The sequence below is a fragment of the Watersipora subatra genome, chromosome 10, assembly GCF_963576615.1.
Source record: "Watersipora subatra chromosome 10, tzWatSuba1.1, whole genome shotgun sequence".
Classification (NCBI taxonomy): Eukaryota; Metazoa; Bryozoa; class Gymnolaemata; order Cheilostomatida; family Watersiporidae; genus Watersipora; species Watersipora subatra.
The window spans coordinates 11,097,118-11,123,256 of record NC_088717.1 but is presented as its reverse complement, the minus strand read 5'-3'; the positions used below and the strand labels follow the sequence as shown (position 1 = coordinate 11,123,256).

The window sequence follows — 26,139 nt, the reverse complement described above, 5'->3', positions numbered from 1 at the left end:
TGTGACCTCTGAACCTATGCATTGTCAAGGCTCTTATTCTGTGTCTTTGGGGTACCAAGCGTTTCACGGAACTGCTTGAAAACAATCAAAGGTTTTTAGTCATACGAACATTGTTAATGACCTATACTTCTCTTATTAAAAAATAGTATTACAATTTATTTTAAATACATCTCGCAGTTTACATTTTATATAATGTGTTTGTTATAATGAGTAATTACCTGCAGTATTCATTAAGGAGCTATACCAGGTGTTTGAGCTGTGTAATGGATAAGACATAGTACAGGGTATACTTGTAGGAATATTTGCTTCAACATGCAATGTTTGAACATTTGTAGCAGGTTTGGCATGAATTATCATTTTATGCAAATGTTTGACTGTATTTTGCTCCCTTTAAAAAGTGATTTTTAACAGTTTGTATTATAATTTTCTTTTACCATAAAATTAAGGATACAATATAAACAGGCGTAGCAATACTTGTGTTTCCATTTCGTTGCACAATATCAAAACTAAAACATGAAATGATGGTAGAATGAAAGTGACGCATTTTGCTCATTTCCACAGTACTCGAACGTACAGCGGCAGCTTCCTTGAGTACGCGACAACCAAAGCCCAGGTACGCATCAATCTGACGAAAGGTGGGAGAAGCTTCCCGACGAGGTCAATAGAAAACTTATAACAAACACGGCTAAGGATTGCCTTACCTCTACATATACTCTCACACTGAAATTAAGTAGCAGCCAGACACAGAGATCAAAACAAGGCAGGGGTAAACTATGTAAATAAACTCATGTTATGAGGCAATACAGCTGAACTCGAAAACTATTTGTGAATCTTCATTATCCTTGTTCATATTTGCCCAGGCAGACGCATTTCACTATAGCAGCTATACTATAAATTCATGACTCACCACCGCATTAATTATTTAAAACATAAGAAATAATACTCTCTATTTGAATGGAGTTGTTAAACCCTGTAGCAGGATCTGGTAAGACAACTTGCGATTATGTATGAAAACAGTGTAATACATAAGACAATACAATGAATTAATAGACCATATATGCTGCAGGCTGTGCTTGAACGTAAATTTCATGACTTGCACTGAGCAAAATAGAGCTGATGAGCAAAACAGCTCAATCTTTGATTTCTAACAATAACAGACAACTCCAAAAACAGCAAATTAGTAATAAGTTTAGTAAATAAATTCAGAATGTTTCAAGAGGTGAACGCATAGACATATTAACTACATGTATTAGTATAGTTAATACAGTTAATTCGGTCTATGGATGAACATAAGATAGAAAAAGTAATGCGAAAGATTGTTAAACAATGGAAGCAGACGTGCCTTGAGCCGGTGGGCAAATATTTTGCATAGTGAAAGTGGAATAAGTGAGCGAGGAGTCGTGACACGATGCATACCTCTGGGTTAATAACCAGATACGTCCACACAGTCCCCATCCTCTATGCCGAGGGTCGTAGGGGTGTCAGACGAAGAAATAAAATCGCCATCGAATTGGAATGTTAAGCTGGTACCATCCAAGCCTTTTATCTTAGCAAACTTTTTCATCAGTACATCTGAAAATTTAAAGAATAGCTTGTATTTACTATTTAAGCAACAACCTGGTCAAGGCCTTCAAATGAGTATCCCAGAACATAAGTCATGTGCTCAAACACTATCTCTAGATGTCGCACCACAGTAGGGGCTTATGCATCTGTGTTAAAGAGAGATATTAACTCGTTTGCATAACCATATCTATGTAATCACAGACTTAACTGAACTGTATAACTATATCTATGTAATCATAGACTTAACTCGACTGTACAACTATATCTATGTAATCACAGACTTAACTGAACTGTATAACTATATCTTTGTAATCACAGACTTAACTCGACTGTATAACTATATCTATGTAATCACAGACTTAACTGAACTGTATAACTATATCTATGTAATCATAGACTTAACTCGACTGTATAACTATATCTATGTAATCATAGACTTAACTGGACTGTATAACTATATCTATGTAATCATAGACATAACTCGACTGTATAATTATATCTATGTAATCATAGACTTAACTCGACTGTATAACTATATCTATGTAATCATAGACTTAACTCGACTGTATAACTATATCTATGTAATCATAGACTTAACTGGACTGTATAACTATATCTATGTAATCATAGACTTAACTGGACTGTATAACTATATCTATGTAATCATAGACTTAACTCGACTGTATAACTATATCTATGAAATCACAGACTTAACTGGACTGTATAACTATATCTATGTAATCATAGACTTAACTCGACTGTATAACTATATCTATGTAATCATAGACTTAACTCGACTGTATAACTATATCTATGTAATCATAGACTTAACTGGACTGTATAACTATATCTATGTAATCATAGACTTAACTCGACTGTATAACTATATCTATGAAATCACAGACTTAACTGGACTGTATAACAATATCTATGTAATCATAGACTTAACTGGACTGTATAACTATATCTATGTAATCATAGACTTAACTGGACTGTATAACTATATCTATGTAATCATAGACTTAACTCGCCTGTATAACTATATCTATGTAATCATAGACATAACTCGACTGTATAACTATATCTATGTAATCATAGACTTAACCCGACTGTATAACTATATCTATGTAATCATAGACTTAACTGGACTGTATAACTATATCTATGTAATCACAGACTTAACTCGACTGTATAACTATATCTATGTAATCACAGACTTAACTGGACTGTATAACTATATCTATGTAATCATAGACTTAACTCGACTGTATAACTATATCTATGTAATCATAGACTTAACTGGACTGTATAACTATATCTATGTACTCACAGACTTAACTCGCCTGTATAACTATATCTATGTAATCATAGACTTAACCTCATCAAGCCTCTATATAAACTACACACAATACCATTTGATTGTACATTTAATGTGAGCTTCAATTGAAGCAGCTGATGATCCGTGGCCATGTTTGTTTGTTTTATTAACCACTTCACCATGTTTAGTATAGATTCTTCGTTCACATGAATGTTTACACTCATATCGTGAAATTTGATTGAAGAATCTTGTGAACTACATCTGTCAAATACGTAAATGTAGCCGTTGTGTACAAATTTCTCTTCACTCGCCTTTACTTGATTAAAATTTGTTGAGCTGCATCCTCCAAAAAAGATGGATAAACTCTGAACTCAAAGCCTGCACCCGAATGTCTGCGCTGAAACGTCCTGCGCCAAAAATCGTCCCACTAAAAGACCTGTGCCAGAACATCTGCGCCAAAAAGTCCCATTCCACATAAAATGAACTCTCAAAATGGATCATTCTAGAATAAGTGCAGGCGTGCTAGAGTGTTCCTTAAACAACGCCGTCTACCAGGTAAGGAAAAGCTAATTTGTGTATCTAGAAGCGTCTAGAACCTCCTGTTGTTCTATTATCTAATCAAATCATTCTACAAATGTAAGAATATCTACAAACACAAAAGATGTATGCTCGTGAGATGCCTCTGCCTACATCTGAGCGATGTACGCAAAATATAAGCTAGAGGATGGTAGTATTTACCCATGCTTTCGTCTGGACCTATGGAAACAGTCTCTACGTCTCTCTGTCCACCCTTTCCTTGAACCTTGATAGTTATGCCACTGTCAGCACCATTGTTACAAGTAATTTCTTGATCCCCTGCGAGTATGTAGATTTCTACTGTATCAGCTACAGTCAAACCTGCAACCAAAGTCTGTTACGGTCAAACTCAAAATGATAGTAAATAGCTTTGTAATCTGTAACAGTTACAGTCGACCATGCAATCAGATATTGTTATAGTCAACTCTACTACCAGAGAGTTAACTGTAACAGTGTCTGAATTTTAGTAACAGACACCGGTACAGCCAATCCAATAACCAGATACTATTACAGTCAACCCTGTAATCATATGCTGTGACAATCGACCTTGCATTGGGATATTATTGTAGTTAACCCTTAAAGCAGATGATGTCACACAAAATCTGACATTGTTACAGTCAACCCTTTAACAAGATACAGTTACAGTCAGGTTTTTAATCATTTAAATGTCAGTTATAATGAGCACCCTAATCAGAGAGTTAAAGTTAACTCTCCTTATTTGGACTGAACACGTCAATAATGTTACGTTGCCAGTTTTAATAACCGACACAGTAGAAGTAAACCTAAACAGTTGAAGAACCAAAGATAAATAGACTATCTGATAGATAGATTATCTGGTAAAAACTAAATAGATTATCTGGTAAAAAACCTGCCAATTCAGCCCTAATTGCCCGCTGATGTTTCCTATAATACGAGCTAATTGACCGCCAACCCAGAATAATTGTGCATACAGTTATTACACCTGACGATCACTCATGACTCACTAGACTGCCAGGGTACTAGTGATAATAACAATAGTATAATTATATCTACCAAATAAATGTCTAAAGCAAGCTGTCTGATAATGGCACATTACAGTGAACATCCAGTTACCAAGTTGGTATTTATAATGCAGGAGTTGTCCTCACTACCCAACAAGACTAGCACTTATAACTTTCCAAATCAGCTATCCGTATCATCTATACTGACAATTGTTTGCTCACAAGATAAATAACGGTAGCTATTCATCAAATTCTTTGCAATAGCAACTATTTGCGAAAGGAATTTCAACAATATAGCACAAATCCCGACTGGATTTCTCAAAATAGGAGTTTTTATCTCATGGCACCCAACGAAAAGTAGGATTTACAACCATCAAATTTTTCTGATTGAGAACTGTGTTCTAAAGAGACAACCTATCTATCAAACGAACATTATAACATTATTGGTTATCAACAACTATTATTGGTTGTTAAACAATCAAATTGGGTATCCTAAGTAAATGTTGACAATTCTGGATTACCTAAGCTCAATACAGTGTCCGTCTCCGTCACCAGAGAATCATTGTAAAACATGCTGACCCTCGCTGCCCCAACAGATTCTCTTCGGGCCACCTGCTCCCTTATGTCATACAAACAATCTGTATTTGCCAGTTCATATTTTTCTACTCCTGAGGGCATTTTTACTCTGACCTGCCAAATAGAATAATATTGAATCCACTTCACTTTGTTCTTGACGTTTCTTGTTGAAGTGCAACACCAAATACAGAAACTTTCCAACAGCATAAGCATAACTACAAGTAGGGTATTTGCTACAAGATAAAACAAACGCACCACTACTTGTACTTGAGCTAAAGCAGATGGTTACAGCTTAGATAAAAATGCAGAGCTACTGGCTACAAGGGAATATAACTTCTATACATTTTTAATCCCAAACTTAAATAATACGTGAAACATTGATAATAACAATTAGTTGTTTTCAATTCCATGTCAACATACTAGTTGAATACCCGGCATTGCTCGAGTAACAAAAAATCTTTGCAACAGAAACTTCATTTTCATTTATATGCAACTATTATAACTTTTCAATGAAGAGGTTTATTTATATATTTGATTATTTTTATATTTGGCCACCGTGTTTGAGCTGACCATTACGCCGAGTGAATAATGAATTACAAATTTGTGAAATTCGAAAGAAAAAATGTGTCAGCTAAAACACAAAGCAAAAACTGTAATAAACTTTCTTGATACATGTTCGAAATGAACTCAATATTCAATTATTGAAGAAAGGAAACGATAATAAACGAACTTTATAAACTTATATTACAAACTTATAAATTTATATAAACTTTATAAATGTAGGTAATAACTATTAAACAAATATAACAGAGTGAGGAATAACTGATAACTACAGTGACTATAAAATAAAAGTGAAATAAAGTACAGTGACTATGTTTGTTCTAAAATATGATTAATTTAAAAACAAATTAGTGAAATTTGGAGAAAGAAATTGTGTAAGCGAATGTAAGAAGCAAGTAATGCGTGTGCAACGAACTCAAAATTCAATTATTTAGTATATCCATACTAAATAAAAATAATCATGCAAATGACAATGTTTTAAATGAAATTGATTAACCATAGTTAACTATAACAAAGTAGTTCTAATTGAAATAAATAAAGAAATAACATAAAAACTACAAATAAAGAGCTAAGCAAGCTAAGAGCCCAGTGTGCTAGTATTTTAGCAAGCGCTACATAAGTATTTGCCCGAAAATTTCGCAGCTTGGCAAGGTCAACGCAGCGAAGTAGTTAACTCCCAGCTCCGCAGTACTGAAAGTTCAGAGATCAAAACCTCTGCGAAGCAGATTTTTCATAGCTAGATTTTGATCGCTGTAACTGAACAGACACACGCTAAGATTTATATAATATATAAATTATGTATTATAAATTATAATTATATAGATTGTAATACTTGTGACTCAAAAATATTGTAACGATAAACCAACACCCTAAAAATATTTTGAAAAATCTTAAATACTTAAAAACTCTCGATTGAACTTGAGACAAAAGACGGAAACTAGACATATTCAACAGAAATACGCCATATTTAATTACAAAAATCTCAAATCTCAATTTTTGTATTCTATAAGGGAAGGTGGATCGAAAGATCTGAAAAATACCACAAAACATTCTTTCAAAGCTTTCCTGTTCAAACTACCGTAGTTTGAATTACTAAAGAAGCAAATATTGTCAACTATGGGAAAATAACTAACATATGACTAAAGCTAAAGATGTACAAACAGCATTACGACAGCAGAACCTGCGCTATTAAACAATTTAGTTCCATCTTAAACTCTGATAATACGCTGAAAACCTGTCTGCCTTCTACATTGAACAGCATGCCCCAGCAGTACCTTAACACGAGAACCATGATGTGTCGTAGATGAAGGAGTGTCTGCCACACAGGGCACCTGTTGATGCATGTCATCATCATATGACTGTTGTATACAGCTCTGTATTTGGTCTAACTTTTTAAAGGCTGCCTTCACACCTGTAACAGATGAAGCCATATCTACATCAGCCAATACATTTAAACAAAACCTTAAATTTTTCAGCCGATTAGAGGTTTTGAAAAATCGAACAAACTGCAGTTTTATTTTTTTTAAATTGCAAATGATTTTTGTATAATTATAATATAATCATACTTGCGACAACAAACCAGAGTACAACGATGCTAGTTCCAAGTTGAATAAGTGAGCATGCGCTAATAAGCAATGAAAACTGCCTTTATAAACGCAATATCAATCGACAGCGTAAATCAAATGATGTGGTCTTTCGCGAAGCAGATTGCCGGTGGTGAAATTCAGCTGAAAACTAATACCAAATTATCATCTAATATATATGCAGCTTAAAAGAAAAAACTAGATTGAGAGATGCGGAGACGACACACTGCGTATAAAGATCATCTCATAGACATACACGTCACATAGACCTTTAAAATAGATGACAATTCTATGAATTAGATCTAGCAATCTAAAGAGCATTCAATCAAAACGATCGATGCACTTTCACACGAATTACGCCTCAAAACAAGTTCATAGAAAGGAATTAAACTCTATAGACTCATTTGCCTAAAACAACAGAAAGATGCAATTATTCCAACCCCTATTAATGCCAGAGGTTCAACTGTACTGTGAGGTTCAACTGTACTGCGGGGTTCAACTGTACTGCGGGTTCAACTGTAATGCAGGGTTCAACTGTACTGCGGGGTTTAACTGTACTACGGGGTTTAATTGTACTGCGGGGGTTCAGCTGTACTGCGGGGGTTCAGCTGTACTTTGGTGTTCAACTGTAATGGGGGGTTCAACTGTACTGCGGGGTTCAACTGTACTGCGGGGTTCAACTGTACTGCGGGGTTAAACTATACTGCGGGGTTCAACTGTACTGCGGGGATGAACTGTACTGCGGGGTTCATCTGTACTGCGGGGTTTAACTGTACTGCGGGGTGTGACGGTACTGTGTAGCAATCTCAAGAGCTGCCTGGCAGCAAAAAAATACAAAAGAATTTCAAATGTAACTGACACACAGCTACATAAGGCTGCCCTGTGGTCCAATTTTGTGCTACTACTAAATACAGGGCGTCCTACTCCGCATACAAATACTGGAGAGAAAAAGAAGAGAAAAAGCTTAAAAACACTCAGTGTTCATAAATATTACCAGCTTTTACCAGGCTATATACAAAGTTGCCTGCTGTTTCGAAATGTTCATTAAAATGAAAAAGAAGATGATTCATACCTTTTATGTCATAGATAACACCCAAGCGTACTAAAAATGAGCTGATCACAAAATTTTGTAAGTAAACCTCACACATTGTGATTACAACAAAATTTTTATGGGTTGATCAGAACAGCAGCACAAACTGTAAGCAAGATCTAGCATCCTGACCCGATACCAAGCCAATATACAAAATATTAGTAACTGACATATAGCAACCAATTGCTCACCACTTCCTAGCCTGCGTTTGCGGGTGTGTGTTACAAGGGGAGGAGGGGGAGGCGAAGGCCCGCATTCCAGTGAATTTGTTATTGCAGATACTACATCTGCAGAAGCTTCCTCCTCAAATCTATCATTAACTTCCGCAAGCTCTGGTGCTGAATCAGAGAGATCAACCTGCAGCCAGGCCAACCAAACATGTTGATATTGTTTCTAAGAGGAGAAAACTTCTAAACAGTTCACTTGGATAAAGTTATCATTGGTTAATGCAAATTGCAAAAACCAAGTTTAAATTTTAAACAAACATCACCGGATATATATTGTGTCATTTATTCAGTCATAATTCAGTGTTGATTCGCTGGCGCCTGACACTGCAAATTCTTGGCTCCAGCATACGTGAATGTTTTGTTGACATGCGCAAAGATCAGTTGCATGAATTATGCAACACTATTTTCTTTATGTAAAAACTAAACTCGAGCTAACATGACATATATTACAGTTTTGGCGACAGAAGGGACAGTGATGTCTCCCTAAAATGAGATTTCATCTAAGCAATAGATAGCTTGTGTTTGCGGGCGCGTGTTACAAGGGGAGGAGGGGGAGGTGAGGGCCCGCACTCTAGTGAATTTATTATTGCAGATACTACGTCTGCAGAAGCTTCCTCCTTAAATCTATCATTAACTTCTGCAAGCTCTGGTGCTGAATCAGAGAGATCAACCTGCAGCCAGGCCAACCAAACATGTTGACATTGGTTCTAAGAGGAGAAAACTCCTAAACAGCTGACTTAAATTAAGTTCTCATTGGTTAATGCGGTTTGTGCTTGTACAAACCGAGTTTAAATTTTAAACAAACATCATCGGATATTAATTGCTTCATTTAATAAATGCTAAAAAGTCCGCCATTATTCAGGGTTGATTCGCTGGTGCCAGACACTGCTAGACAAGTTCTTGGCACCAGCATACATAAATGTTTTGTTGATATGCGCAAAGATCAGTTGCATGAATTATGCAACATTATTTTCTCCATTTAAAAACTAAACTCGAGCTAACATGACATATATTATATTACAGTTTTGGCAACAGAAGGGACAGACATGTCTCCCTAAAAATGATATTTTATCCAAGCAATAGAGAATAAAAACTGCACAGCAAGGTTACAGACATTTAGTTTTAGAAGTCACATAATTATAAAAAAGATATACAAATTGTTCCAAGAATGGAGGACACAGGGATAGCTGTACATAAGATATTGTAAGCAGGAATCAACATCAACAGGATTTGTACAATGATTAAGCATATGTCATCTCAGTAACAAGAATAAAACCTATATTAGGTATCACTGGAACAGCATAACACCTATTAACATAAATACTTGTACATATGGGAACTTATCCAGCTAGCACAAAGATATCGACAGCTGTTCAAAAAATAATATCAACAATAGGCTCAAGATATCGGCAGATGAAAATTGAGGAAAAGTGAACAGCAGGACCCAAAGAACTTGATAGCAGCATGCGGCACATAAGTAATTGACACCAACAGCATGACAGAAGATATCAAAAGTAAGATACATGTATTAACAATTGGCTAATAGATAACACCAGTTGGTCCAACGAATTCGACAGCGAGTTGAAAAATAATAATAGCTAGGCAAAAAGCATTTACAGTGTAAAGAGAAAGTACTCTACAGGATATTATTCAATAGATCTATATAATTCATGGGCAGACAAGTCCGCGAATTGTTAAAATCTACAAATAATTAAAGTTGTCAGCTTTACTTTTAAAAAGGGAGGATAACTACTACTTAAAATTCAAAACTAGTCGCCAGGCGTAGTCAGTAAACATGGCTAAGTTCCGAACTCTTTAGTAATCATCGCCGAGGGTTAGGGTTGCGCCCTAACCATTGTTGATACCAAAGCATCGCAATCTTTTACAAAATTATTCAAGGTTGTCACAATGTCGTCAGAATTTAGCATGGTGTGGTTATCTCAAAAGTGGCTCTTGCAGTTTTTCACTGTGAAATCCCCCCAACAACTTCTAATACTGAAGTTGATGAAATTGACAATGATGATTCTGACTTAGACATTATGGTATGTATGTGATTTGATTAGCAGATACATTTACATATAAGATAGAAAAATCAAATAGAAAGTTAAACGCAGTTTGCATATGAAGGTGTTGCACTCGACGGCTAGCAGGATTCACGGATTAATTTATTTGTGTACATGTACCTTCACGAATAAAATAGTTGGCAAAATGTATGAAAAGGCAACTTCCGCAAAAATATAATTCTGTGAACAATATTGTGGCGTAAGGTAGTAACCTATCAAGAGCTTATAACTCCAATAACAATTTGTTATTACCTGTATATTATTTTCCCAAGAGATTGTGAACTATTGGGTTCATTTCAAAACATCGAGGCTCATATTTAGGTTAAGGAACAGCAAGACAATATTCTGAGAGCTTGATCGACAGTTTTGAATGTTATTCCAAGCATACTCAGGCTCATCAATACGATGGGATGGCAGCCTCAGATGCTCCACTGCCTGTTTTAGGTTCCAAAGTAGAAATTCTAAATATAATCTGTTTATTTAATATAGTTTAAACATTATGTTACAATTCATTACATCTTTAGATGAGAACTTATCATATGAGTTAAAGTTAAAACGTTAGCCTTGCTTGCTATACCCAGATCGCTTTCACCAATGCGCCTGTAAAATTCTTTTGTTTTGCAAGAAATCCAGACCTTGAAACGAACAGCAGCAAGCAATCAATCAATCAAAAATGCTGCCATGCAGTCCAACATTCAGACTTGACAAAACATAACTACCAGTGAACAGATAGTTCATGCCTTTAGCATACATATTAGCATTACTGATATGTTTTTGAAAACAAAGGCAGGGGAGGTTAGGTGGTAGTTGGTAGTTTAAAAGTGCTCGAGTGTGTGAGGAAGGGTTACAAGGCAAGTAGGGAAAAGGGTGGTAAAGGTACATGTAGAAAACACAGGGGTTGGGAGAGGCAGAGAAATGCATAAAATTTTTATATATCTCTGATGATTTCACCTCATCATCTACACTACCATGCTAGGATATCGGCACAAGCAGCATTTTCCGAAATACATTGTCATTTATTTTAGTAGTTATCTTGACACACAAATTTAATCCATTTGGATATTAGCTTCGTATGACAACACTAACAGATGTTGAAGAAAGTATTCTTGTAAGAGTACCATGTATTTTATTTGTGTCACAAGATGAAAAAAGATAAAAACTTACCGATATTTCAGTTAACGACATATAAAACTGAAACAATCGCATTATATACGTAGTATATAAACTAAACCGTTCGAGTAATAATCCATACGACAAGGTTTCATTGCCATGTCGAAGATGGGTGAACTGAGGTGCAGCCTTAACAACACAAGAGAGTTATTGATAGCGATGCAGGGCTAGTCAGCTTAACATAAACTATAAGAGCATCACGATAAGATGGCTTATTTATTATTTTTGCTTTTATATTTAAAAACAGTTTTTAAATTTTGCATTCAACTACTGCCTTCAGTTTTTCTATTTTCAATAACTTTCAACCACTTTTCTTCAAAGCACTTTCACTTTCCTCTTAATGATGGCTATTGGATGGCTGGACACGTGTCATAAAGATTGACTTGCAACAAAATTCACATTACAGTTATTTGATACCAAAAAATTCACCATGTCTTACTCTGTTGTGTTGTAGGCGCAAAATATGTGGGAATGTGATTACAAGCTTTTAAAAGCTCAAAAACGAACAGTTAATCGCAGCCCAACGAGACTGCCGTAGTTTGGATTCTCTTTCCAAAACGGCTCAAATGTGATGTAGCTGTGGCAGATGGTTTCTGTTTACACTTTCATGCAACATTATTTGTCGAAATATTTTCACAAATATACTTCACGCATTCAATAAAACAATGACCATTGTTTTTACACGTCTGTTTTATCGTCATTGTAATGCTGTCACTTTTAGCAGTGATATCTTATAACTTACCATAAAAATTCGTTTAACTTTTTAGCCTTAGCTTGAAGGAGTACATATCATTGTCTGATAACCATGACGAGCCTGTTGGTCACTTGTGATAATCGAAAATTGTTGCAGAAATTATTTGCGAAGTATTGGGTCACATGATCAGATTACGACTTGCCGACTAGACAAAACCGAAACAAAACTGTAAAGTAGCGAGCATCTATATTTGATACGGCGTCTTCGGTAAAACCCGAAGTGTTTGTCATAAACTAATGCTACGATAAGTTTTATATTGAGCTTTTTATTAGCCTTTTAATTCACGTGAGAACATCACGTGACAAGACAATAACCAAATTTCATGACTACGTCAGAGAAATAAAGAGATTCCAATCTACGTCGGCTTTTCCTTTTTGAGCTTTTAAGAGCTTGTAATCACATTTTCACATACTTGGCACCTACAACACAACAGAGTAAGACATGGTGAATCTTTTGATACCAAATACCTGTAATGTGAATTTTGTCGCAAGTCAACCTTTAAAATTACTTTGGGTGATAAAAGTCAAACATTTGCTTGAGCGTTATTAGACATGTCAAAACATTTACATGCTAATGTGATCGTAAGAGGTTTGATTGTGTTAGAATAATAGTCACACTGCAGCGAAAGCGATTGACTAAACAACATCAGCGGTTATCAGTATTATATCTGATTAGCTTCTAGATACCACTCACAAGCAATCAACTCTAAACTGCTGAAAATATGTCAACTTTCTAATCAATCAGAATGCTGTTTTATGTGATTGTCGGGTGCTGTAAATCAGCCATCCGAAAGCTAAAAAAGCCAACAATAGTTTTTCAGACTCACCAATGAGCTGTCCCGTAAGCTGTTGTCTTCAACACTCTCTGATGACTGCGAGTGACAACTTTCAAGGGATGACAAGGGCAACAACTCCTTCACTAAAATATTGTAGGTAGAAAGTTAGTAACCTATCTATAGTAACATATCTATAGTAACATATCTATAGTAACCTATCTATAGTAACATATCTATAGTAACATATCTATAGTAACATATCTATAGTCACATATCTACAGTAACATATCTATAGTAACCTATCTATAGTAACATATCTATAGTAACATATCTATAGTAACATATCTATAGTAACATATCTACAGTAAAATATCTATAGTAACCTATCTATAGTAACATATCTATAGTAACATATCTATAGTAACATATCTATAGTCACATATCTACAGTAACATATCTATAGTAACCTATCTATAGTAACATATCTATAGTAACATATCTATAGTAACATATCTATAGTCACATATCTACAGTAACATATCTATAGTAACCTATCTATAGTAACATATCTATAGTAACCTATCTATAGTAACATATCTATAGTAACATATCTATAGTAACATATCTATAGTCACATATCTACAGTAACATATCTATAGTAACCTATCTATAGTAACATATCTATAGTAACATATCTATAGTAACATATCTACAGTAACATATCTATAGTAACCTATCTATAGTAACATATCTATAGTCACATATCTATAGTCACATATCTACAGTAACATATCTATAGTAACATACCTATAGTAACATATCTATAGTAACATATCTATAGTAATATATCTATAGTAACATATCTATAGTAACCTATCTATAGTCACATATCTATAGTCACATATCTATAGTAACATATCTTTAGTAACATATCTATAGTAGTATATCTATAATAACATGTATATAGTAACATATCTATAGTCACATATCTATAGTCACATATCCATAATAACATATTTATAGTCACATATCTATAGTAACATGTCTATAGTAACATATCTATAGTAAAATATCTATAGCAGGGTTGGAAAAAACCACGGTTTTTATGAAAAAACCAGGTTTTTTTATGTTTAAACCGGTTTTTATGGTTTAAACCGGTTTTTATAATGTTACCAAGGTTTTTGCAATTTTAAGTCTAATTAACATCACTTACTATAGCTGCATGATTGAGTATTGAACATACATATGTGGAATCATCTGTTAAAGATGGTACTGTGGGAGTTGTTATGAGGAAAAAAAAGAGAAAACATGGAAATTTCAGAATGAGTCTTAAATCAAACATAATCGATGAAATACAGAGCAGAAATCTTATCACATAAAGTGAATATTTTACATACAGCTCTATGTGTAAGTAGAAACTTTAATCCCAGTGATTAGTCGTGTAGTAGTGTAGAGCAGAGCATAATGCAGATGCATTGCTAGTGTTTGGAGCTGTGGCAGAGACTCAACTTCTATCACCTGAATATTAGCATCACTGTCTAAATTGGTGTTTTCAGCTTGACATTTTGCTACGTGAGCTTTAAGCCTATCTGCGTGACCTCGCGTTACGACAGCACACCTAATATGTTTTGCCTTAAAACCTTTGCCTTTCAACCCTTTTCAAAACACAACAAACTTAATAAACTGAATTGTAACAATCCAACTACTTTGGCTTGTGCCCAATAAATAAAATATTAGTTTGCAAACTTGAAGCTTCTGCCCAAAAGGATTTGTTTTAATTTCTAATTATAAGTAATCCTTTCTCACTGGCCAGACTTGAGAAAGTATTTATTCATTATTAGAGATGATGATTGGATTAGTATATTTCACATAGTTTTTATATTTCATCAGTAAAGAGATCATCATATCACTTGATAAAACCAATTGAAAATGAAATTCACCAAGTCATTGTTGTGCTAGGATTTCATGTAGTTTCAACTTGAACTCTGCCATCAATTTGCTACTGTGTCCTAAATAAACTTCCACAGCTGATAATTACATATAATTGCATTTCTACCGCACAGGAACCACTAGGAGCTTAAAATATTATGTTTTTCACAAAAAATAATGAAAAAAACATAAAAACCGGTTTTTTCGGGCTGGTTTAAACCACTCGGTTTAAACCATTGGTTTAAACCGAGCCAACCATGGTATTTAGTAACATATCTATAGTAACATGTCTATAGTAACATATCAATAGTAATATATCTATAGTAACATACCTATAGTAACATATCTATAGTAACATATCAATAGTAACATATCTATGGTAACATATCTACGTATAGTCACATATCTATAGTCACATATCTATAATAACATATCTATGGTGACATATCTATAGTGACATATCTAAAGTAACATATCTATAATAACATATCTATAGTAACATATCTATAGTCACATATCTATAGTCACATATCTATAGTAACATGTCTATAGTAACATATCTATAGTAACATATCAATAGTAACATATCTATAGTCACATATTTATAGTAACATGTCTATAGTAACATATATAATCTATAGTCACATATCTATAGTAACATGTCTATAGTAACATATCTATAGTAACATATCAATAGTAACATATCTATAGTCACATATTTATAGTAACATATCTATAGTAACATATCTATAGTAACATATCAATAGTAACATATCTATAGTCACATATTTATAGTAACATGTCTATAGTAACATATCTATGGTAACATATCTACGTATAGTCACATATCTATAGTCACATATCTATAGTGACATATCTAAAGTAACATATCTATAATAACATATCTATAGTAACATATCTATAGTCACATATCTATAGTCACATATCTATAGTAACATGTCTATAGTAACACATCTATAGTAACATATCAATAGTAACATATCTATAGTCACATATTTATAGTAACATGTCTATAGTAACATATATAATCTATAGTCACATATCTATAGTAACATGTCTATAGTAACATATCTATAGTAACATATCAATAGTAACATATCTATAGTCACATATTTATAGTAACATATCTATAGTAACATATCTATAGTAACATATCAATAGTAACATATCTATAGTCACATATTTATAGTAACATGTCTATAGTAACATATCTATGGTAACATATCTACGTATAGTCACATATCTATAGTCACATATCTATAGTGACATATCTAAAGTAACATATCTATAATAACATATCTATAGTAATATATCTATAGTCACATATCTTTAGTCACATATCTATAGTAACATATCTATTAGGGTGTGAACTCACCAGACTTTAAATCATTGAAGGCATTGCTAACCCCTTGGTCATATATATCCTCTACTGGTGCTGTCGAGTCATCAGGGGGAGGAGTAGCTAGTCGACGCCTTCTCTTTGGCTTTTCCATACTTATAAGAATATCTGAACTAATTAACAAAAGGGAAAACATAAATAGACTGCTACATTATCAACATAAAAGTGACCACACAGATTACTTACAGTACGCAGAATTCTGAAAAGCAAATTGGGAAACATACGTATCAATGTTTTTAAGGATGAAATTTCACAAAATATTAGTAGATTTTATATTCAAGCATCGATATTTTTCTATCATTTACGATCGTTTTTTATTTTTTAGGTCATCTGACTGCCGGGATGTTTCAGTATTAAAATTGACAAAACTTGATTGATGTTAAAATGTTATTAAAAGCTAATTGTTTTAATGATAGAAACATTTTACTGCTTGATAACAAAACCTTTAAAATACATAAATGAGAGCTGAAACATAATACAACTAAAAGAAGAACATGACGGGACATAACAGAGTGCAACCAACCATTGTAGAGCACAACCAACCATTGTAGAGCGCAACCAACCATTGTAGAGCGCAACCAACCAATGTAGAGCGCAACTAGTCAAATGAAAACGAAAGAAATTATACAAACTGCTAGTAGTATAGTAAAACACAATGCTTTGAATCTTTTTTGCAACTTTGAAAAAAGCCTTACGAAATGGTTTATGAAGCTAGTTATCAGCTTTTTTACTATCAGCTTTTTTATTTTCAGACTTGACTGACCAAATTAATCGATAAGAAAGCTAAATGACCTCACGAGCCTGAAGTTAGAATTTGACATCTCATTACACACAGAGAAGGTAAGGGTCTCAGGTAGTTCTAATGGGTGAACATGGATGCAACCTTTAAGTTTTCATAATTTAACAAGCTAAAACTAAAGTTGCAACTTCAAGAAATGATGAGAGTAAATAACTAAAATCGTTCATTTAACTGAAAAACTAAAATTGTCAACAGTTGAATGAAAGATTAATAACGCAGAGTAAAAATGGAAGCAAGCTGCATCTCTTGCTTGAAGACAATTATTTATTCAATAAACTTAATGCAATATATATCTGTATAACTGTATTATTGTTTATGGATGACTTAGGACTTGAACATTAAGTTTAGAAGTATAATTTAAGCAGTCAAAACAATTCTACTGAAATTTTGATGTAGCTCAATGTAATAATGCATTTAGGCTGAAAGAATTTAAGATAAAAAGTATTTTTCTTGATGCAAGTGAAGCACAGCTTAGGTGGTGAGGTAGTACAAAAGATCAAACTAAAAATAACTTACAATGCTTAAAATTAGAGACTAACTAGCAAAAGACTATCAAGAAAGCTAAAAATTAGAGGAAAAAATGAACCAAACATGAAATGCTAAAAGAACAAACAGATTTATAATCTAAACAGCTCTATTTACATGGAAACTACAGAGAATATTTTCTAACAGAAATGTTTGCCCACTAAAGAAACAGATATAAAATGTGAGTTACTTGAGAGTGTATAGCCATATAGTAGTTGTGCATAGTTTCTTTTTTGGGTGAACTTGTATATTATTGTGTTGTATTAAGTGTTTCCTCTTTATGAGGCAAAAATGAAGAAAGAACATGAGCAACGGGTGTGTCTTATAATAATTATGAATCATAATGCTAGACAGTCTTGGTAGTTATTTCTTCGACTAAACTATAATGTTGCACAACGTGATAAGTTGCCCGTGGTTATTAATGAAGTGGGTGTATTATTACAAAGTTATGGTCTCGTGTGAGTGTGTTTGTAGTTGCCTGCAATTGTGACATCATCTGGCAGGAAATCTATTGCATGGACACACACTTGGAGGACGAGCTCACAAACCATAAGAGACACGGACACGAATCTTGGAACGATTAGACCGATGAGATTGTTAGCCAAATCTACTACAAAATAGAGCGCTAGGGACAACTAACTAGTCAGGTTCATACCTTTAAGACAAATTACATGGCACCACGGATACAAGTTGACAGAGCGAGAGGTTTGATCTTTCGACCGAAACTCTGATCATCTGGGAATTAACTTGAGTAGGGCTTAGAAAGGGTAGACAGATAAAGGTAGAGATGACTGCACAATTACAATCAGCGAACTCAAAATAGAAAGCCACAAGGTTAAGAGCACGAAGAGATAGAAGAGTTGGCTCGGGACCTACACCGGTCATTGGACAAGGTCCTAATCAATTAATGGGAGGGAGCACGGCCATCCGCACTGGTTGCCATGTTGACTAACTTTTGGACTCAGGGAGGTACAACGAAGAGAATGAATGGAATGTTTAAGAGTAATTGAGAAAGTTGGAGGTGCAACCGATCAGTGTCCTAGGATGGTGGTTGCCCCAAAGAGAACCAGTGAGATGCGAATTTGGTCGCGGTTGGAGGAGCAACCCAGAGAGGAGGCCGGGCGTATCAAAACTGTCTCAAAGCAGGGCACTTCTATAAGCGTTGTCCTTGAATACTTTGCTACGCTTGCAAATGAAAGAGGCATCTGAGTTGAGACCACCCAATAAGAAATGTAAGGGGAGAGGAAAACGGCATCTCATCTTATGGTTGTGGTGAATAAGGACACTTGTTGTGCAATTGTTCAAGAAGGCCAAGTGCCATAAGAAGAGGAACATGATGGAGCAGTCATCGAAAACAGAACAGCCAAAGATGGCAAGTGAGGACCAGTGCAGCAAGAGACGGATATAGTAAGAAGCAATAAGGAATGATTTGGCTGATTATATGGCATGTTTTATGCTAAAAAATAAAGAGGACTCTTTATGATTATATGGATTAGGCAAGAAAACAGGAGTAGTAGTTTCGATGCGATGTTTAGGGTGAATGGCAAAGCGACTAAGGTTCAAATCAATTCAAAGGCTGATGTTACCATCCTCAATGCAGCAACAATGAGGCGACTCAGTTTAAGACCCCGACACAAAAAAGCAGCAACACTTGATAGATGCAGCAGGGAGGGTGATAGAGCGATTGCGAGTAGTGAGAATGAAAGGGAGAGAGAGAAGTTGAAACTAAGTGCCAAGTGATTGCGTAGGCATCGCAGAACTTGCTAGGCAAACCAGAAACCGATGTGTTAAGGCTACTGAGGCTACAGATAGCAAAAGGTAAGGTGGCGAAACAAAAAGCAATACAAGAGGAAGTGAGTGAAGAAATCAATGCAAAAAAATTGAGAAAAGAATATATGACGAGGTGACCTGCAGTTATTTACAGAGAAGGCACATGAATACAAAGCGAGGTTCTGGCAAGAGTGTGCTTGCAGATTATGATATCATCTGGGCCGAAAGCTACTGAGTTGAGGCATGCTTGGAGGATGAGGTAAGAAAAGGCGAAGCTGACAAACGAGAAGAGACACAGAAAGCTGACAAATGAGAAAAGACACAGACCTTAGAACGATTATAGACCAGCGAGATTGATAGCCAATACTACTACAACACATTGCTACAAACTAGTTAGATTTGTACCTGTACAGCAAACTATACATATGTGCTAAAACACAGTAGTTATCGAATAATCTTCACATAACATAGACTTTTCACGAAGAGACACATTTAAATGAAATGTTTCTATTAGGCAACACAAACTCAAAAAGCAAGTGTACATACTTGAGGACCTGTATTTACTTAACCTACAGCCCTAACAAAAACTCATTTTCATTAAAGCACATCAATTACATAAGTACTGTCTCAGCTTATTCAGGTTCTTCAATATCTTGGCTTTCTAATGAGCCATTGTGTGACATAATGAGACAGACATTGGTTGGTGTTTATAGGATTGCCCCAGAGCTCTGCCGCAGAAATGTTCAATGGTATAGGTTCGGAAATTACGACGTCACAATTTTCATATTCGATGTTGTGTGCTCTTACCGCTTATTTTTATCGCTTACCGCTTATATTTATCAACTACAATAATGATGCTAGTGGCAGGCAAAGGTAGGACAACTCCAGAGAACTAATGAAGATGACGAAGGAATCAGTGTCATTAGCTCTTCATGTACAGATTATTTTATGAGAAATAACTCAGATTCCAAGCACCTTACTATATTTTCCCGATGATATTATGCACTAGCCCTCTCTTTTTATTGTGATGTTGAGGGGCACAACTGAGGCTAACTAATTTCAAGCGTTGCGTGATCTCGCAAGAGTGCAATTTACATAATTATAGTCTTAGGGCCACGCCAATGCAGGTCAAAATTTAATCGATGTGATTTCATTACCCTTACCACCATGGTGGTTAACAACCAGGTATGTTGTTAGTAGCCAATTCTGTTTTTGTTTAATTTTGTTGTAGAAGTCAATTGAATTAAATCAATCATTGGGGTTGACTCACTGCACTCCGGCAGTGTTCAAAATAAAGAAGCCTACTGTAAATAACTTAATCTGCCTATAAGCTAGTATCATACACAAAGCAATTAATTTAACTGTCCAATACACCGGTTTTCTATTTTCCATATAATTTATTCGAATATAATATAATATGAATATTTTAATCTTTATATTTTTTCTTTTTGATATTTAATTACTAATTAATTATTAATCAAGTTATTAGGCCTAATAATTTCTGTATGGGACAAACAATGCCATCATATAAAACGATGTGATAATAATTACTATAAATGTTTAAAATGAACGAAAGGATGAAAAAAGCAAACTCTAACAATCACCCGAAATCTATTAACCCAGAAAATGTGTTTGTATTGGTCGGGCGTTAGCGCGATCCCTGGGCATTGTTGATTACCTAGAACGCTAGTTTATTAATAGCGTTTTCTGGGTTTAAGAACACCGATTGTCACAGCAAAGCGCAGCCTCAATGGCAGCGAAAGGGATCGGCGAGCTAAGGCTAAATGATAATTATGACATCACATTGTGGGAACCATAACCAAGTGTTTTTTTACTGCAGGACATACTTTTGACACCTTGTTTTTCATAGTTCAATTCTTCTTTGTGTATTGAATATAGGCTCATTCGAAAGCCAAGACTCTGATGTACTGAAATATATGATAAAAGTACTTATGTAATTAATGTGCTTTAAGACTGCGGGTTAAGTAAATACAGTAACAGGATAGACATGCTTTTAATATCATTTACTAAGAATACAGATTCTTTTGATGTTTGAAGGAACATTTAAACTCGCAGATACAAAACTATCAGTCTACACTATAAAACTTCTATTTTTGCAATATTAGTGTTAATCTTGCTTAAAGTAATGCCAAAAGACAACATTAAAAAGGGTTTGGAGTTGACATATTTTCGTATGTATTTATCCAACTAAAAGATCAAGCATAATTACACAAAACACACTGAGCTTTTTAAACATTTGCATATGAGATATGCAAATATTCAGAAATGTATACCACAAAATAAACTCAGATAAGCTCATAATAACACAGACTCAGATAACACAAATAAGCTCAAAATAGGAAAGCTGAAAAAATTAATGGATATGAGCAAGGCATTTGACTGTGTAGACAGGAGCTTTGAGATGGAAGGCGTAATAAAAATATTGTGGAGGACGCAGAGCCATGAACTTACCGTAAAACTTCTAATTGAACGCCATGGCGCTCTATTTTTCAACCCCTGGTGGCGGTCAATTGGAGGCAACATTGAAATAGAGACTGGCAGTCTATTTTTCAAATAGCTCGTCAGAATTTTTGGAAGATAAATTTAGTCCTATTACAGACGAAGCGAATGTTGCCTATATTTTGCCCTCTTTCTCCGGAGGACCGATATAAAACATTTCGAATGCAATAAATATGCTAACTTACCGCTAACTTGTCAAAGATCTCTTCATCAAGAAACCGAAAAATATCTCTACTAGTTGATATATATTGCTTGCAATTGACCTGCGATGATATTATAGCTTTTGTCCTTTGCAATTTACTGGAATTTTCAATTTTTATATTCATTCCAAATTTGACGACATATTTTTATTTTATATTTATATTTAACATTGTTGAATAAAAGCTCATTGCCCTCACTGATATGTTTACTACAGTTTGCAGCCAAAACTAGCTTTTTATGGGCAATAGAAGTGGAGTTATGAGTATCAATCCATTGTAAGCTGTGTTAAGATAGCCGCAATGATGCTATTAAATAACATGATATAAATCTGCATATTTATAAGTTATACAACTATAATCTATGATTGTTGTTGATACATACGATACAAGCAAATGATACAAATATATATTCATGAACAAGTGACCACACTTACATGTATATTACATGCAGAAACAAAAATTAAAGTTTTTAAAACAAAAATATTTGCATCATTTGCTCAGATAGCTGCGTTCTGATTGTTGCTTTCGATGGAACGAACATCTTCTAGTTTTCCAATATCTTCTGGCTTCAATACTTCTTCTGTACTGCTGAACCAGTCGATATTAGCGTCCAAACAACTTTTCGACAGAGCAAAACTTTCACGTGCTGCATTTAGCACTAATGCAGTACTAAAAGTTTGCTCGCTAAACGCATAACCTTTGGTCCAAAACTTGCGAACGAGTTTTTATAAGCATGTCCTTCGAAGTATCAAGAACACGTTAAGTAAGGAATTACTATTAGCCCGAGAGAGTTAGTAGTTATTTCTATGGCGTTGCTCTCCTTGTTCCATCTACCATCGTAAATTTAAGCCGTGTTTTATATATGTAGGCTACTTCGAAGTAGAAGACTGCGTTAAACAGAGAGCTACTACTAGCCTGAGACCGTTATTGATTATTGCTATGGTGTTGCCTTCAAAGTTTAAACGAAAAAAATGAAAAGCTTTGAAATTAGACGAGAGAATTAACTGTTATTGATATGATCGATTCATAAGTAATACGATTTTGTGGACACTTTACTACTGATCAGTTGATAATATGGACTCGAAAAGATCAAATAATGTCAAAGTGGTGGTCAAATGGAGGTGGCGTTCAATTGGAGAGCGGCGGTCTATTTTCCAACCCTTCTTTCAGCGTGGCCGTCAATTGGAAGTGGCATTCAAATAAAGATGGCATTTTATTAGAGGTTTTACGGTATTTTTGACATAGTCTCGTAATATCCGTATACATATAATCACTCTTATATATATTACATTACATTTGTATATTGTTTCTGTCTCTATTATACATTTATACCGCTAATACTTTTTAACGCATTAAGTTTGGCCGTAACTAAGCCAACATGTTAGCGATCACATTAATTATTTTTCTTATACCGTTTCCTGTCGGTTCCATTATACGGTACAGGAGGAAAATACATATAAATATAAAGAGCGCTCTCGCTACGAGAGCAGAGTAGTCATGGCTAAGCTACTAATGAGAATTCCTTCGAATAACACAAATGAAACCATTCACACTTCTCTTGCATTTTATGCAGCAATTCTTGCACTCTAGATCATGCCTGAGTGAAAGCCGGCAGAAACCTTTCCAATATTAACACAGGGCAAACACCATTTGGTAGATCCCTATTGAAGATGTGCAGCTCGCTATTAAGAACAAACTCAGATAGAAAGAAAATTCACCACCAACATAGGGACATCACAAAGCAGCTGCCTATCACCAATCCTCTTTTCTCTGCACCTAGATGCCCCCTTTTATGGTCCAGGGGCACCTGTAAGTTCCTCTGAAATAAGAACATCGAAAATGACATGAAATCTATAGAAAAGAGGAATGACGTGATAAAATACTCGTCTCCCTTAGTTGGCGAGATAGCATAAGTGATCAAATCACGACAATGTAGATATGAAATAACAAAAAAGACATCGTGGTACTTTCAATCTACTAAAACTAATAATTTACTTCATCTTTTTTGCCAAAGTCTAGTCGATACATTTGCATTAACCCAAAACAGGTGCGATTACGTTTTGAGCAACGTGATTGCATTGCCATTCATGCTGAAAAATTATAAAAAAATGCAATGAATACATGTGTAAAAACAACTGAATATCTTGTTGTATGCAGAAACTGCGAAAACAAATACCAATAGGGAATACAGCCAGACCACAGGATAAGCATATAATACGTATAAGCAGCAAGATGCCCAAAGACATCAAAAGATTTAAGAAAACGTCAAAAGCAAATTGGAAACTTCAAAATTGGAGGAATCAATCATAGAAATTGGGTCAGCACCAGATGGATAACATGCCAAAAATATGTTGAAGCAACTAAACCTACCAACCACCATCACCAGAAAACTGCCAGAGAAACATTAGAGACGAATCAAATGTGTCACATACGAATCTGCCACTCCTGTCAAACATGATCTAGATACCGGGAGTAAGTCACGAGCTCCACCCTACATGTCTACATTATATGCACCAGCTGAAGACTTACGACATCAAGCTATCTTCACACACCTGACATAAAGCATTGCACCTTAACACTCAACCTACTGCCACAGGCTAGCCATCCCACATGCAAAACATCTATAAAAGATAACAGCTCTAATGACTCCGCATCAATCTATCTCTTTCTCTTCCCGAGGGCCTCCTTGGACACTCTCCCCTCAGTCTGCTGAGGAGCCTGTCTCCCACGCCTATGGAGCCTCATTCTCTTTCATCAGCTGAGCATCTTCTACGCCACTATCTCAACTGCCAAAAGTCTCTACCTATGGACTATCACAACTCTCATTTGACTGTCGACACTCACAGCCGCATAGAATCATCAAGCTATCTTCACACGCCTGACATAAAGCATTGCACCTTAACACTCAACCTACTGCCACAGGCTAGCCATCCCACATGCCAAACATCTATAAAAGATAACAGCTCTAATGACTCCGCATCAATCTATCTTTTTCTCTTCCCGAGGGCCTCCTTGGACACTCTCCCCTCTGCCTGCTGAGGAGCCTGTCTCCCCCACCTATGGAGCCTCATTCTCCTTCATCAGCTGAGCCTCTTCTACACCACTATCTCAACTGCCAAAATTCTCTACCTATGGACTATCACAACTCTCGTTTGACTGTCGACACTCATAGCCGCATACAACTGAGCAAACAATCATGGACGACCGTTCGAGTAAGGATGTAACTTTCATTGGGTATTCTAATCTTTTGTCACGAATATTATTGTTTTAGAATTTTGTTCAACGTGTATTTCATTTTTTGACTTATAAAATAAAGTAACTATCACTGGTAAATAGGCTATCAGTATTGCTTACAGTAGCTTGACACCTTCACTAATACCTGAACCAGTAATAATCAAATTAGTTCCCACAAGCTAAGCAAAAGTGCACAAACTAAACATAGTCAAAATAGAATAAAATGACAAAGCAATTTCAACATTGATGTTGTGTGTGGACTCGGATTATGTCTGCATGACATAATTTCTCCACATCCGCCCATAACAATCCCTAGGCTACATTTCGACTTGTTTCAAAATGTTTTGAAGCCGTTGCATAGTTTACGAATTTTTAATAAAATACTTGATAAACGCAAAAATGAATATGTGATCGCAATTTAGTATGCTTTGAATTGCGATTAGTAGTACAGAGCTAACGGGCATTTGAAAAATCCTTCAAGGGAGTATTCGCCATTTCTTTCTTTA

At 35.0% G+C, this 26,139-nt stretch overlaps 1 protein-coding gene across 1 annotated transcript; it reads right to left on the bottom strand.

Annotated features, from left to right (window-relative positions):
* Positions 1-446: 446 nt before the first annotated feature.
* Positions 447-26,127, bottom strand: LOC137406160 (NFATC2-interacting protein-like). Its single transcript, XM_068092690.1, has 8 exons — positions 26,018-26,127; positions 16,562-16,698; positions 13,288-13,379; positions 8,439-8,604; positions 6,849-6,985; positions 4,959-5,127; positions 3,620-3,778; positions 447-1,572 (listed from the first exon to the last, which is right to left on the bottom strand). The coding sequence occupies exons 1-8, from the start codon at positions 26,095-26,097 to the stop codon at positions 1,424-1,426; spliced, it is 1,089 nt and encodes a 362-aa protein (XP_067948791.1). The 5' UTR covers positions 26,098-26,127; the 3' UTR covers positions 447-1,423.
* Between the last annotated feature and the right edge of the window lie 12 nt (positions 26,128-26,139).

Bases quoted from the DNA above. Each gene is read 5' to 3' on its own strand.
- LOC137406160 (XM_068092690.1), bottom strand. From the start codon at position 26,097: ATGCCCGTTAGCTCTGTACTACTAATCGCAATTCAAAGCATACTAAAT. The intron at 13,380-16,561 runs GTGAGTTCACAC...ACAATATTTTAG, and splicing joins CTTCAATGATTTAAAGTCTG to TGAAGGAGTTGTTGCCCTTG. The intron at 1,573-3,619 runs GTAAATACTACC...TTAAATTTTCAG, and splicing joins AGGTCCAGACGAAAGCATGG to ATGTACTGATGAAAAAGTTT.